General features: G+C 40.9%; 1 protein-coding gene across 1 annotated transcript; it reads right to left on the bottom strand.

Moving 5' to 3' along the window:
- Positions 1-235: 235 nt before the first annotated feature.
- Positions 236-15,635, bottom strand: LOC136361141 (interleukin-2 receptor subunit alpha-like). The gene is made up of 7 exons (XM_066318861.1): positions 15,294-15,635; positions 6,487-6,672; positions 6,147-6,269; positions 5,632-5,859; positions 3,861-3,914; positions 2,925-2,997; positions 236-1,241 (listed from the first exon to the last, which is right to left on the bottom strand). Exons 1-6 carry the CDS (start codon positions 15,367-15,369, stop codon positions 2,945-2,947), a joined length of 720 nt encoding a protein of 239 aa, XP_066174958.1. The 5' UTR covers positions 15,370-15,635; the 3' UTR covers positions 236-1,241; positions 2,925-2,944.
- Between the last annotated feature and the right edge of the window lie 663 nt (positions 15,636-16,298).

Genomic DNA, 16,298 nt, shown 5'->3' with positions numbered 1-16,298 from the left:
GAAAACTAGACCAAAACCTCCTCATGTCTTCTGAATTATATGGCAAGGATCATTTGGCTTTTGTCATATGCCAAGTAAGCATCTGTAGTTAATCTGGTCAATCTGGGCATTGTTAAAGTCAATGCAGAGAAACCGGTCATGACCCTGAGTCATTTGACCTGTATATATACATAAATAACTATATCTGTATGTGTGTGTGTATAAATAAATACATATTCACATACATAATAATATATTTATTATACACAATATATATTTATTATTAATATATATATAGGCAATAGGGTAAGATGAACTGCTCTCTAAAGGGACTTGTTCCTCCCCACTGCCTGCCTCAGACACAGATATTTGCATTCAGCCAGGTGAAACCATCTTACCCAGTTGAGTGTGGCTAAAACAAGGCAAAAGAATATCCAGACCTTACGAATTCCCAATAACACAAGAACATGTTGAGTATTTTGTGTACTTGAGCCTGTCCTCAGATGCCTTTGTGCTGGGCCCTCTCACAATCCGCAGCTATGAAAGGAGCTGTCAAATTAAGCTGCCACAATCTGCAGCATCCTTGTCTGAGCCGGAGGAATGATGTAAGAACTGTCACGGAAAGCATTAATCCAAAATAATTGGGAAGAGGGGGGTGATGAAGAATGCATGTATATAGTGAACCATAAGAGAGTCCAGTCAGATTTTCAGCTGCAGTGCAGGGCATGAAGGAGTTTAATTTCCAAGCGGAACAATTTGAGGAGAAAAGTGTGCCTGAACTTGACCCGCCCGGGTGTGGAAGAAGCAGGGGGACATCAAGTGTCCAGCAAAGCTGCTCTGTTTGTGGGGAGGGTGATGTGTGGGCTAAAATGATGGTGGCACCACTTAGGGTGCTTGGGAAAATGGTCCATATGTACTCCTCGTGGCTTGGGAGGGGCTGCAGTTATATTAGAAATATATCTGTTGCATGGTAGGAGGAGGAGAAGTGGGTTTGGGAAGCAGCTTCAGGCAGGGCTCTTTCCCCATCTGTCAGTGATGGGGTGCAGTCCTCCTACCAGCACTCTGTAGGTGGACAGTCATGCTGTCCCTATAAGAGTTAAGCTGTAACATCTTCTGCCTCCTTCACATGTTGGATTTGAGTGTCCAGGCTTCCTCTTCTGGAAGCTGGTCTTGGGGTCGCTGGTACAGTCTGGTTTCTTCTGTGGCAGGTCATTAATTTCAGGAGTTTGCACCTAATGCCACAATTCCCTGAGAAGTCTTCCCTATAACAGGAAAAAGACTTTACTACTGGTGGGAAGAAGCAGATTTTCTACGGCTTCTTCTACATTTACTATGAGAAACAACAGAGTATTTTTTGCAGAAGTCACTATTTAGCATCTCAGTTACTCTTTCATTTGTCAGTTACTATTTCATCTGGCATTGGCTATTTCACCTTTGTTCCACCACAGAGACAGTATAATGTGGATTTTCTTGACACTTTTTCACTAAGTGTAGTAAAGCATCCCCCATGCCTGAGTAGAGCATCTCTGGATAAAGAAAGAATTTCAGTTTACCTTTAGACATTTTAGGAAGTTTACCTAGAACTATCCATATTCTTCTGACAGGGATTGGCTCAGTGCCAAGAGAGAAGCATCTATTGAACCTTTTCACTGTTCTTCAAATCCTGTACCTCTCCCTGTTGGCAGCAAGCCAAATTGTCCCTCCTAAAGCATTATTTAGGAAGGAGCACAAAGGAAGTAAGAGGTTTTTGGAGTGTCTCTAGCAGGGTGTCAGAGGTTTCCTCGGCTTTTCTTTTGTTTTCTGTAATGTTTGTATTTTTCACTTATTAAACCTTTTACTTTACAAAACACCTCTGAAGAGCAGTCTTGCTGAAATTATTTTAAGCCAATCTGCAAAGGCTGGACCTTCAGAGATCAATACATTTACACCAGGTTAATGACACTCTGGACATATGTTAAACTGTATCAACATAGCATATTTTCAGAATGGTCCAGGCAAGCTGCACCATGGTTGACTATTTTTGCTAAAGCATGTTTCAAAGCATTGTTTACACTTCATATGGCTTCATGCAGCCATGAATTGAAAAAAGTCTACTTCTGATGTGATTTCATGAGGTCCTCACTTTTCAAGAAAAATCCCCGTTCAGCTAAGAAGAATCAGTGATTAGTAAGGAACATGAAGAGAAACAGGTACAAGGATTATCAAAGAGAGAGGAGAAGAGAATTTCCAAATGTTAAATAAGGATATCTCGGCTTAACTAGGCTGGGAAGCCTGTGAACAGGAACAGCCTTGATGCACCCCAGCATAGTAACAGAAACAGGGGGGAGGCCAGACTGAAATAAATCTGAAGTACAAAGTTGTCATGACACAACTCTGAAATCAGGGGGATGAAGGAAACAGAATTATGTGGTTGTGGAGGCAGATGCTCCCCCAGACTTCCCACAGTTTGGCCAGACTGCATAATCTATCTGAAACAAGTATTTGCATAATAAACCATATTTTCCCACAGAATTAATCTCCCACCCATTATTTGAACTGCCATTCTCAGTTCTATAACGGCTGGGATAAAGACTGCTTTTTAGAATTATAGCATCACAGAATGATTTGAGTTGGAAGAGACCTTAAAGCCCATCTCATTCCATCCCCTTGCCATGGGCAGGGACACTAGACCAGGTTGCTCCAAGCCCCATCCAATCTGGCCTTGGACACTTCCAGGGATGAGAAGTCCACAACCTCTCTGAGCAATTTGTTCTGATTCCTCCTTTTCTTGTGCCAGTATTTAATGGCTGAATCAGACAATCCCAAAATCCAGGGTCCTATTTAACACCAAAGATGTCCAGAAATCTAAGCAGTGCAATAAGGAGAGGCTGATCCAGCTGATAATCCTTTCACCTCTAGGGACTTTTTTGTTAGATATGATATTTTCCCCATTCTGTCCCACTTACCTTATTGTCTGCTGAGTGAGTCACACAAAGGCAATGGGAATGATAAGCAGAACAAACCAGAGAGCTGTAAAACCTGAAAATCAATATGGTTAGCATCTGGAGTTAATTATTGCATTTATCCCAGCTAGGATAGATTAGGGAGAGGGTCTCATCTTGCCCCTCTGCCCAGAGGAAGGAATTTTTCCATGTTACCCCCCATTGCTCCCAGGACCCAGCCAGAGGGAACTTGGGCAAATAGAAATTGACCACAGTTAAATAACCAGGGACTACTGATGTTGTGTTTGCTGGAGAAGTTTGCAAAACTCCTTCTTCCCTCCCTTCATCTCACTCCATTTTTCCTTCTCACCATAATGTGCACCACAGCTTTTGACAGACTCCAGCTGGAATCAAGAGCCCTTGTGCAAAGTCTTGAGCATATGCACAGTAAGACACAATTTCTATTTCATCAGCTAATGGCTGAGTGGAAAATGGGGAAGGGGGAGATCAGACTGATCTAAATGCATTGGTTTAGTTGTGAAGAAATGTTCTATTTGCCCATAATTTTTTATTCCTTTGAAAATGTGAAAGAAACTCAGCATTTAAATGTTTACTTTTTTTTTTTTTTTTCCTTTTTTCCAGTTGAAGTGATTCACTGAATTCACAGCAAGTCTCAGAGAAAAATATGAAAATGGCTTAATTTAAAAAACAGACTTTTGGTTGATATGTTTTCTTTTACATTCCTTTCAAATCTTTGAAAACTTCTTTATAAAAGCTTAAGTGCTTAAAAATCTGTTTATACTGTCTTTACTAACTTCTCACACAACACATGGATATAGATTTATCTTGCAGAGTATTTAGTTGCTCTTCTAACAGAAATGGATCTCTTCAGAATAGAACAACAAACTGAAAGACCATCTAAGTGCTCTTGGTGATGAAGTCTTTAATAAAACAGCATACCTGTCACTGGCAGTGTCCCTGATGATGAAGGAGAAGAGGACAGAAGAGCCAAACCTATGAAGAGAGAGAAAGTCTTGATTTTTGTATCAATTTGCTCTTCTGATGAAGAACACCAGAGCAGTGATGAAGACAGAGTCAAAGAGCCAGCTCATTCCAGCACCAAAGCAGAGTCTGACAGCTTGTCTTCTGCACAGAACACTTTAAAAATGCCATGTTTGTTTCTTTGCCATCAACAGATCTTTCCAGCCTGGATACCAACATATCTGCTGATCTGATACCTGTTAATGGTGGGCATGAAGTGAATTGGAATGGGATCCATCTAAGATCTTTACTTCATATGAGAGTGGAAAGTTGACTTCCAAGCTGTAAAGCTAGTACTTGGAAACATGGTTTCAACCAGGACCTGGTTTTGCCCAGAAATGTAAGCTAAAGCTTCCCTGGTGCAAGAAATTAATTGACTTTCTCTCTTATCCTGAAAAGGAAGCTCTGAACTTGCCCCAGTATGAGATATGGACGGATTTTTTACAAGTCATCCTGTAATAGTGGTTTCTCGATAAATTTCTTTGTGCTGAATGCTGAAGGAGAACTGAGAAAGTTCCAGCCTCATTACAGACATCACATCATAACAAATACAAAGGCAACACTTTAGGGGAATAAATATTTGGTGTTCTAATTGCAAGGACCTGACCTTGCTGACGATCGAAAGCATTTTCCAGGAAACTGGAATTAATGTTTTGTTAAATTAAAGTCTGAAGGGGCTTCTTTTGTTATCCAGTCCCACATTTTTTACAATCCAAATTTAAAAATTCAAAAATATTTGTAGTTTTTAAAGATATGTAATTTCGATAGGCTGCATTATTTTCTAGGACTGGTTTGTTGATGGGTTATATCCATCACAGCAAGAAGTGCTTTTATCCTCATAGCATCAAATGAAATTTTCAATAGTGTCGTGATGGAAAAGACCAGGCAGCAAATTGTGACTTCTGTACTGGGAACACTCTGAACCAGGCACCACAGGGAAATAGATCTAATTGAAATAGGGGAGAAAGTCCTGGGCTGATGCTGAAACAGTGTGTGCAGTGGCCTGCTACGGTCTCAAGGGCTGGAATGACAAAATAGGCTGAATTTCTCCCTGACAGTCATTCATTTTACAGCTATAAAAGCCACAGCAAACCTTCACAAAGCAGAAGTCTGCACATTTTTCTGGAAACGTGTGGAGTTTCTCTCATGAGTAGGGACACCTATTTCATGGTTACTTCCTAGGGGATTAAGTAAAAGAATCTGTCTGTGTACATTACCATAATTTCAGTGATAAGTTCCATTTGACTCCTAATCAATACTATTTCTTTTGTTGGCTTCAATATAGGTATCTTGACACAGTGCACTGTTTTATGTTATACTGTAATCTGCTAATAGTTATTTTAGTTTTATACTGTATAATAAGAAATTCTGATAAAGATCTTTTGTCTGTTACCTCCTGTTCATTAGTCTAAATAAACAATTAATTTCTATATAAATACATCTGATATGTCACAAATAGAACTTGCAGAGCAGAGTGATTCCTTAAATTTAAACTGTTGGCAAAATCTGAGGCTAAGGATTTGCCTTCATTTAAACCCCTTTCTATGAAAGGGAGCTCTTTCTTCCCCTCAGTGGCAGGGCTTCTTTAGTAAATTTTTTGAAGCTTCCATACTCCCCACGACAGCTGGGGAGTCTGAACCCTACATGAGCAGGTCAGGACATTGTTGTGATGTAATCACAACCATCTTACCTGGCTCCATGGTCTGTGGTGGCACCTGGCTGCTGTCATTGGTGCACCTCATATCGAGGGGGGTCCAGATGATTTTGCCATTTTCCTCCTTGCACATCCTGCTGCCAGAGGTGGGAGGTCTCTTATCATAACCTGCCCAGCATTTGAAATGTAAGACTTGTCCCACGTAATGCTCATTGGGCAGCTTTATGGAGGCATGTGGAATAGCCTTGGGAGGACCACAGAAATCTGTGGGAACACAAGGCAGCACATGGTTAAACCTGACAGATTTTGCATACTGCTTCTGTTCTTGAAAATCTTGTGTTCTGAGAAAATATAGACAAGCATTTCTAATTCTTGGTTAGGATATAAAATACTCATTTGCTTACACCATGTCATTTATTCAGCCAAAATATTACAGAAATAATTTCCTTCCCTCTGTCTGCAAAATAATTAACTATTACTCACCGTTTTTACACTACTTCCATGGAAATCAGCAGGAGAAACATTACAGTATTGAATGAACTCTTAGTTACCTTTTTGTTTGGACTCAGAAAAGTCTTCCTGCTTCTGGGGTACAGGGCTCCTTGTTTCTCTTTCTGGTTTCTGTGTAAGTTCTGAGTCCGTTGTGGGAGCCATTGACAAAAAATTTTTCTTATCTGTGGAGAAGTTACATTTGATGAGTTACAGCAGGACAAATATCAGAAAAAAGTGCCAGAGCACCCAAGCTTTTAGAGGTTTGATAGAGCTGTTTCAGGTTCTAACACAGAAAAATAAGCACAGAAAGATCTTTTGTTAATGTCCAGATTAGTTTTATACCAAGTAACACTTAGGAGAAACACCTCTATGTATAGAAAGAAAACAACACTCACTCACCAAAGCATTCAAATTGTCCGTATTTCCAAACAGCACCCTGCTGTTCCCTCCTACACTGAATTCCTCGGTATGAACCAGCTTCTCTGTCATAGCCAGGGTCACAGTCATAGTACAGTTTGGTCTCTAGTGAATACATTTCAGCAGTAACATCAGCAAAATCAGGTGCTGAAAGATGTGGGCATTTACCTGCAAATAGAAAGCCTGAAAATCAGGACAGCCTGGCATTTTACTTTATGCATCAAGGACTTCTCCACAATCAGTACCAGACATGTCCAGCAGATGGACAACATGAAACACTATCAATATTTTCTTAATGAAGCTGTACACAACTGTTTTGGAGAGCAACTACCCGCACCAGAGTGTGCAGCCCTCAGTCTATAGTGTGAGGCACAACAGGCAAAAGTAAGCAATTAAAAGTTGAAATTACCTATAAGTAAACATTGGGAACAGGCATAGATTCTCAGTTCTGTCTGAGGACACCGAAGAGCAGCGTACTGTGAAATAAGTTTGCAAACCTAAATATAACTTGTCCCAAAACAAGGACGTGAAGTGTTGTGTCATTAGCAAATCATATCTAAATATACTTCTCAATCAGTGGAATGAATTAAGTTAGATCATTTCAGTGCACTTGAAAAGCCTGCTCAACATTAGCTGGGGTCCCAAAAGTTGATAAAGGCACTACTTAATGATTATTTAATTAAAAGGCTGAGAAATTAAAGGATCAAAGAGTCTGGTTGCACCAGGGCTGGCACTCTGGATCTTTGGGTGCACGATTGTGGCCCTTTATGCTTATGCACAACAGTAACAGCTATCAGGAGTGACATTTCTTAGTCATCGTATCCTCGCATTTTTTTGTAGCTATAATTAATGCAGCCTTAGCAACCAGCAGGAATGACTGCAAAAGCCTCTCGAGTCCCTAATAGCTGTTCATCATTTGGTGTCTGCCCTTGACTCCCAAAGAGCCTTCTTGAAAGACCAACAGCAACTCAACCTGCAACTCCTAGCCCCTCAATATTTTCTGCCCTTTTTATTTTGCTTTGTCTTGCTGTTTAGAAAAAAGTCACAAAGTTTGAAGAAGGCAACAACAAAAAACATGTGAGAAGTTTAACAGCTAATCTGCATAAAGGTTGTTTTAATCCCCTTGTACCTTTGTGCTATCAAAGGATTCGCCTTGTAAACTACATCAGAGTGTGGCTTTGAGAGAAGTGACTGCACCCGAAATAGTTAACCACATGGTTTACCACAGACTGTCAGGGTGATTAAAATTAAAGAGTTATCAGATCAGCAGCAAGTTGAGATCATGTACTCTCACTTTCCCTGAAAGCTAAAAGCTTGTTTCCCTCAAGACTTCAAAAGCCTCTTTGAAGCACATTGCAGATCTGAATCTCAGTACGAGGCACTCAAACTTACAACTCATTAGTCTTTTCTTAAGAAAACCCACAACATTTAACCTACCCAACATAAAGGGCAAACATTCTTTTAATTGATGATCAGATGTTGGGTTCTTCTGAACTTGCATACATCAGACGGGGATTGTACAGAAATGGTGCACTTGGGAGATGGCGAATATCCACACTGCAGCTGGATCCCACACAACCTTCCTTGGATCCAGCCTTCTAATTTCATCCACATTGCTCAAATTCTTGTTTTCTCACATCTAAATAACTGCAGTATCTTCTTTGACCTTTACAACCATATTCCTTTCTCTGATTCAGAAAGAATTTTGGAAGATGAATTTCCCAGGTCTCGTTGGTCTCATTGTGACCATGTGCCTACCTCCCTTTGACTTTTAACTGCTTCATTGTCACACAAAATATTTTGTTCCCATTTTCAAGAACCTTCTCCTCTGCAACCATCATAACCTTTTAAAATACTGGCTTCTCCTTCCGTACTAGAGCTCCTCACCAGTGTGTTTGATATCAGTCATCAGCTTTTGGGTTTATTGTTGCACCAGTCCTCACACTGGGCAAAGCCGTGTCTGAATACGGATATTGCAAAATACCCTTTGCCACAATTGCTCTTAATTATCTCAAAGTATCTTATATACCTTCAGAAGTGCTTCTCTTTATGTGGTTTTTACTCCTCTTTCTAGAAAAAGTAGGCACTATTGCATGTAACTAATGCACCCTTCTGCCAGGCAGTTGTAGGGGGTGAAAAGGTCACCCCTGAGCCTCCTTTTCTCCAGGCTGAACTCCCTCAGATCCCTCAGCCTCTCCTCACCAGACCTGTGCTCCAGAACCTTCCCCAGCTCCACTGCCCTTCTCTGGACCTGTTCCAGCATCTCCATGTCTTTCTTCGGTTTCATGTCATGGTACCTCCTGGAATAGTTTGGGAAGACTGCAGAGAGGACATAGACCTGGTGAGGTCTGGACTGACCTCTGACCTCTGGAGTGAATTGTTCTAAAAACTTAATTCCATCTTTGTGCCCAAGGAAACTGCATGGTTTGCCTCTTAAAAAAATCAACATCCTTGCTGTGTGAGTGGTAAAATAGCCAAGGCATGGGAAAAATCCAGGGAGCAGGGAATGGCAGGGTAAACTTTTTCCTTCGCTAGATTTATAACTTTCTACATTTTAGGAAAGCTTAGCTTGTTTTGTTTTGGTTTTGTCTTTGGCTTTTTGGTTTTTTGGTTTTTTGGTTTTTTGGGTTTTTGGGTTTTTGGTGTGGGGTTTTTTTTTTTCTGTTTTGCACCTTGCTGGTAATTAGCCAATCAATTTGTTTGAGTAGATGTGATACCAAAATATCAATCTCTTAAAAGGTCAGCACCTGTGGGCATAACCTGCCTTGCAGGCTGTGGTGATTTGGTTTTGCACAGCTTTCCCTGGATTCTGCATCCCTCCAGGATTTCACTCCTGCTATTACTGGTCTGAAATACTGATCTCACATTACCTAGAGATGTCTTGATGTTTGTTATGGCCTTTCATTTTCCCTCTGCAAAAAATGCTCCAATTTTCTGTCCCCATGATAAGGTGTTGTGTGCCACTATTTCCTTCTCTTTCTATCCTGATTTCCACGGTTCTTTCTTCCCTTCATTCACAAAATTCATCAGCCCCTACCAACTATTCTCACTTCCCACACCCCAAAAGTGTCCTGGGACTCCATTTCTCTGCACTTAGAGGTACTAAATGGGCCAGAGAAGGTGGTGTAATTGTGTTCACAGGGATTTAGCCCTTCTGTCAGTTGCAGAATTATGAGAACATTTAGCTCTCCTAAGGCAGATGGGGATTTCTGTTTCTCCCCATATTCATGAATTTTTATGGAAACTCTCGAGGTGGTTTCAAGTATTAAGATGGAGTGGATGAAGATAAACCCTTGGAATTAGAAGGAGACTTGTGTGTTGAGACAATAGACAGCCATGAAACATACAAATTAAAAAGTCATTATTGGTTCTGCTGGAGTGCACCCTAAATTAAGTTTGAAAAGTTTTTTGAGATCTGAAAGCCTTATCATCTGAGCCAACAGGTAGATGTGAGCTGGGGTGTCTGATGCCATTTGAGATGTCTCAGGGCATCTGGGATTTCCACATGAGCTGCCAGATATCACACAGGAGATACTGGAGGGAAAGAAACCCCGCATCTAAATCAACATCAGTTCTTTCAGGCTTCCTCCCCTCACGTTTCCCATTCAAGTGTGTTACTCACCCAACCACAAAACTGCTCTTGGTGGATGTGCTGGCAGTACCAGGCTTCATGAAACCCTCCCTCCTGTTTCTCTTCCATGTCTGAGTTAGCAGAGCAGTGATAGATGAAGCTTTAAGACATCACCTTTCGTTCACAAGGAGTGAGTGGGGAAAATTCCTAACAGGTATTTTTAGTGCTAGGTTAAACACAGACAGTGAGTCATGCCACAATAACCTAAACTCACAACTTCCCCTGTCACGTGGCTGTGTGTCACCAGCGCTGATATTATTCTGACGTCAAGTTAAAGCGGCAAGGTGCAAAAATAGGATGATTTTCCCCTTACTAAAAAGGCAGTAGGATGGGATTGGTAGGAAACTGGATGCTCTGAAGTTTTGGGCAGAAGCAGTGGAAGAAACGAGGCATTACACACACCTGCCCAGTTCAGAGATGAAGAGCACTTCTCCCCAGAGACAGGAACAAATCAAACCAGGCCAAAATGAAGATATTTCCCCAGCTGTGCCTGAAAAGCTAAATCAGCCCTGGAGATTTATGTGCTGTGTGAAACTGGGCTCTCTAAATGGTGCCTGAAGATGAAATTGATACAGGCAAAGTGGTGGAACTGATACCGACAACAGGACTGAAATGGTAATGAACTTTTTCTAACTTCAAAACTTATTCCCAAAGGATCCTTTAACAAGCAAGCCTCAGCTCTGCAGGATTCTTTCCCTCATTAATGTCATTTATTGCTTATGTGAATTTGTAAGATGGGAATAGATCACAGATGTAGGGGCACAGACCCCAACTTTATTGTAATTTGCCTGAGAGACTGTAATTAGCTGTATCTTAGATTATAGAGAGATTATCTTAAAAAAATAATTTGAGTAGTAGTGAGTCTGCAATATAAATGACAGAAATACAGTGCAGATAAAATAACCAGCCACAAGTTTTAACACAAACAACAATGGAGGAGAGACCAGCTTTAGGGGGATGGAGGTGGATATCAATATTCTCAGCAGTGGAGGAGAAGAATGTCCTGTTTTAAGGATCTGGCAGTTCAGTCCCTGCTGAGTTTGCTGTACCAGATGCCTCTGTTCAAAAAACAATGTAAAATAAAGTGGAATATGAACTGTCAGGACCTCTAGGACCATAAAATACTGGGTTTGGAGGAAATGCACTTCTCCTACCTCTTGGTTTAATCCTCCTGACCAACTGTTTACTATTGACCTAGGCAGTGGAATCTAATGCAAAAAAAATTTCCATTTACAGCAAGGCTAGAGTGGGTTGCAGAGTGGACTAAGCTTTTTCATACTAAGCATAATTTACCCTCAGGAATGTGCCTTTTAGCTCCTTCTGTGAAAAGTGGAACATGGCAAACCTCACTAGAGCACAGCACACACCCCTTTTACCTTCTTCAAAGCAAAGCTTTAAGGTGCTTCTTCAAAGCAAAGCTTTAAGGTGCGCTTTTTTTTTTTTAATCAGCTGCAGTGGTGGAAGAATGTTCTTACATGCTCACACTGATAATCAGAGTGGTTTACCTGATGTATTGATAGATCTCACACCTGCCCTAGCAGGGAGGCTGGGCTGGGGACTTGGACTTAAAATGTGGAATCAGAAGAGGGAACATTAGGAAAGAGGGAGAAAAACTAGCCTGGGCACAGTGTGCTGCATAGAAGGTGCATTAAGTGAAGAATGGGGATCACTTGTTTTTGTTTCTGAGTGTTTATAACATCCTTCATTCTGTGGTAAAGCCGCAGAGCTCAGACTCTGAATGCAACCACAGCACATGGTTTTGTAGCAGAACACAGAGCCAAGTTTTGAGAATATCGTATGTGAAAGCTTTGTTTTGGTGTGTGAGATTTTTGCTTAAATAGACAACCTCAGTAACACATATTTCTTTGATATTTTCAAAGAAAGGAAACAAAGGAAACAAAAATAGTCCTTTTAAACAGCAGCAGAGATATGGATTCTTTCCTTTGTCTGGAACTTTCTCAGCTTTGCATTTTGTGTGGGCTGAAAGGGCAGTAGAGGATATCCTCTCTGAAAAATAATTGAATGGTCTCACAAGTGTGTGTCCCAGTCTTGGGAAAGTAGGAAAAAAAAGGCCTAGGGAGGAAATTTTGATTTCAAATGTGCCCTAGGGACTCATCTCACCTGACTTAAGGACTTAGTGTGGTCAGGGAGCTTTGCCCTGGAAATCTCAAGAGTGAGATGGAAATTTTCTGCACCTGGCAATGATTCTTCTGATGTCATGAATGAAGTATTTTTCCGCATAGAGAGGGTTATATATCCTTTATGTGAGGGCTCACACTTTACAAATTAAGAACATCAAGAAAAAGCAGCAGATGACAGAGTGCTGCTCCCCTTTCAGGGCTGAGGAACAGTGAGTCAAAGGAGGAAAGTCATGGAAGGACTTTGGAAATGTGGGTTTTGGGGAAGCGTTGGAGGAGATGGAGCAAAGATTCAGTGAACCACGTTGCTCCAGAATTCAGGACCAAGGTCAGGGAATGGAATCCGTGGGTAGAAAATATCCAGAAGCTGGGCTTTGTAGACAGCGTTAATGCAACAAGGAAAACAGAGCTGACAAAGCTGAACATCAAGGGGTACAGGACCAAAATAACAACACTCTGAAGGCAACAGTGAGTAAAGTCAGAAGCAGTGGCTTCCTAGAAATAGATAAAGAGTAGATTTTTTTCTGAAATAAAAGGAAAAAGGACATAACATGTCCCATCTGATAAGGTGGGAAAACAATTCCTCCAGCTGAAGAAGCAGGCACTGCAGGACCTCTGTCTGTAATAAATGCTTTTCTTCAGCAGGATCACACTTGTTAAACATTTTTTTAACATTTTTTAAATTGCAGGTGTATAGTGAGCCCTTTGTTGCTGAAGGCCACTGTAGCTGAAAGGTTTATAAAGGTATTTGCTCTCTAGTTGACCTTACAAGAAGCACTTGTCTGTGTTTGACAACTTTAATGTATTGTGCATTGCATTTCAAATCCATGGGAGCCAGCACTAATATGCAATTATAATGGGAAAGAAATTCCTCTCATTTAAATGACTGAGATCTGCTACCCATCTTGTGTGAATGAAATTCACTTGAATCAATTTCTTTCTTTTGTGAATTTTAATCCTTTCCAGGTTTAAGTTGCAAATCTATTCAGTGTATCCCTGTATGATGAACAGCAAGATGGAAAGGTTGTAGGAGTTTAGACTAGCTTTTACCTTATGTTTGACCCTCACTTCAAGCTTCACCCATGCCTGCAGCTTCTAGGCACCGCTGCTGTGCAGAATAAAGGAGATAATTATGCTCTTCACAGGAAAACCAGCATTTCTCTTCTTTTTAGCTCTAAGGTATAGTTTAATTTTTATAAAATGAATGGTCATCCCATGCCTTAACTTCCCCAGTCTCCCAGGAAGAGAGAGTGTTTTGCCCTCTCAAAACACTTTGAGAACTATCAGTGAAACTGTTCTGTAAAACAAATGTTTTTTATTTACTTTTCCCTCTAATTATATTTATTCTTGATAGTGCATTTTGACAATCATCTAGGGCTGGATCTATTTACAAAACTGAATTTACAGAGCTGGAACAATCTGAAAATACTGAGGCAAAATAATAAAAAAAACCACTGTATGTGCTGAAGCCTGGTTGATTTTTGGCCAGTTTGACCAAGCCCCTTTCCCTTTTCTTTGCTTATGTCTATTCTCAGGTCTCCTTGTTGATCCCCCTAAGGACTTAAAACCAACAGGTCTTACAGCCACAATGCCCTAAGTGCCTCCATGATTAAAACCCCCTAAATTGGTGAAAGGTGGTGTTTCTACCTTACCATATTATTTTCAGGGATAAATTACAAATATATATATAAATATTATGTTTAAACATTGGGAGAGACATTGAAAATAAGTAAGGAAGCTGAGGAAAATAGAGCTTAGAGGCACAGTAGAGAATGCTGTGCATTTATTCATTGAGTGGTGAATAAAATTACATCAAATAGCACAAAATGCAACTGCTCTGACACCCCTTGATTTTTTTTCCAAAAACCAGAAAGGTTTCTTATAAATGAGGCCTGCCATCAAGAAACTTCACAACATGTTCCAGGCAGAGTAATACAGAAAGTGTGATATGGGGAACCTGACTCACCCCAGAACTGATCCCACTGACATATCTCTGGCTGAGTGTTTCATGGTGCTGCTCCTGCACGCAGCACCAAACACTTCCCGTGGGCTCTGGCACATCCTCTGGCAGTAAAAATGCCCCATGAAAGAGAAGGTGCAGCATTTTCTGGCAAAATAATGAGAATAAAATCACCTGGGACCTTCAACATTTGTGAAGGTCCTTCCTGCATTAATGAGTTCCATCATTAGCAATACACTCTTCCCTTGGGATGGCCAGCCCCGGGGAAAATTCCCAGCCCTGCTAAAGGTGATCCATCTGCAGTTACAGTACCAGCATATCTGAGAACCTGCCTTAGGCTGTGCCTGTTCATACCTCTCAGCCTGGACACCATCATCAGACAGAGAAGGAAACATCACATTTATGGAGCTCTTGAGAATGGAAGAATTTTTTTCCTGCCTTTGAACAAAGCAGTTTAAATTTAAATGCACTAATGCGTCAGCAGACCATTTCTCAATGCACACACTTGTCATGATAAATAAGCCAAATAAGCAATGTCACCATTTATAAATGTGTAAAATTATGCTGAATTGGACTAGCTGTCTCAAATTCACAGTTTATAGGCACTGCTGAATGAGAGGCATGGCTGAAAAAATATTTCATATCCATAATACCCATAGCAAATTTATGGATGGTACCTTTTAACTAATAGCATTGCCATCAATTTTACCTACAGTGGTACTGGCATTTCAGTGTCTATTTTTGTTTCCTAAAGTTACAAGCAAAATGGAAAAAGGAAATTCAAAGGGCTGCCTCAGGCTGCTTTGATCTGCCCACTGTTCCAATGATGGGTTGGAGGATACATACATTAGTCAGACAAAAAATATCCCCTAAAGCTCTGGATTTTCTGCAGTGGCCAGTTTGTGGGCACAGAACCCATTTCTCTCATTTCCTTAGAATAATAAATTCCTTAAGCTCCTTAACATCTTTCCTTTGCTGAAAGGACTCAGGATGTTGCGAACACCCTCTAACAGCCACCAAAAACCCCAGATTTTCCCAAATGGCAAAAAGAGTCTTTTACCTGCCTCGTCCCCCTTGATGAATCCAAACAAGAGCCACATCAAAAGCCACTTGAGCTCCATGGGGCTTGTCCACATCGTTTCTCCACACTACTGAGGATGGGGAAGTTTCTCAGAAGTGATGAGCTGTTGCCAACCAAGCCAAGGAGCTGATTAATGCCTGATGAGGCATCTGTCATGCCTGATTCTGTCTGGGAGCAACACCCATGTGTGCAGCGAGGGCTTCGGTCAGCAAATCATCATTTTTCTGGCTCCACAGGAAAGAACAAAGACTGCTTTCTGTTCAGGTATTAGTCTGTTATCCAGGAAACCAAACTCAGTGCTCACTGTGGAGGAGCGTTGCCACCGTGTGTAGGAAGTGGTTTGACACATCAGAGCTCCTGGCTCCAGAGCTCTTTCACATTTCACTACAGCTGAGGTCAGTAGAAGAGTGGGAGGAACTTAAATAGGTTTGCTCAGGCTCTCAGCCCCAAATCTATGGCTGGACATGTATTAGAGAGAGACCATGACTGTGGAATAGATGTCTGCTACATGCCAATGGATCTCAGGCAACATCTGTGGGCTCTATCTGTAAAAAAAAAAGGTTCCATGGCTTATCCTTTTGGCTTTTCAGAGGTCTTCTGTTAGTGAGGATAAAGCCACAGTGCATTTCTTTTTGATGGAAGCATGTGTGCAATTTCTCTGAATTACAGCTGAGCTTCTGTAGGATGGACAGCTTGATTAAAAAAATAAAACCAAACAAAAAACATGAGGGTGAAGCTGGCAGGTTTGGAAAAGTTTTCCCTTGCTCCTAAGTTGTCTGGGTGTGACATGCTGAAATTCTTCCAAATGCCAGTGAAAAACTGGAAACTACCAAGGAAATATCACAATTTATGTCGTTTTTCTTCAGCCAATTCCACAGAAATTATTTCCTTTTAGTAACTAGGGAGTTTATTGGGATAGACTATAGAAAAAAACAGATTTAAGCTATCTGTGGTATTCTATCATGATTATTATATGCTGGGAAT

Source organism: Sylvia atricapilla, chromosome 5, assembly GCF_009819655.1.
Source record: "Sylvia atricapilla isolate bSylAtr1 chromosome 5, bSylAtr1.pri, whole genome shotgun sequence".
Taxonomy (NCBI): Eukaryota; Metazoa; Chordata; class Aves; order Passeriformes; family Sylviidae; genus Sylvia; species Sylvia atricapilla.
The sequence above is the reverse complement of the archived record's forward strand: the minus strand, read 5'-3'. Positions and strand labels throughout refer to the sequence as shown.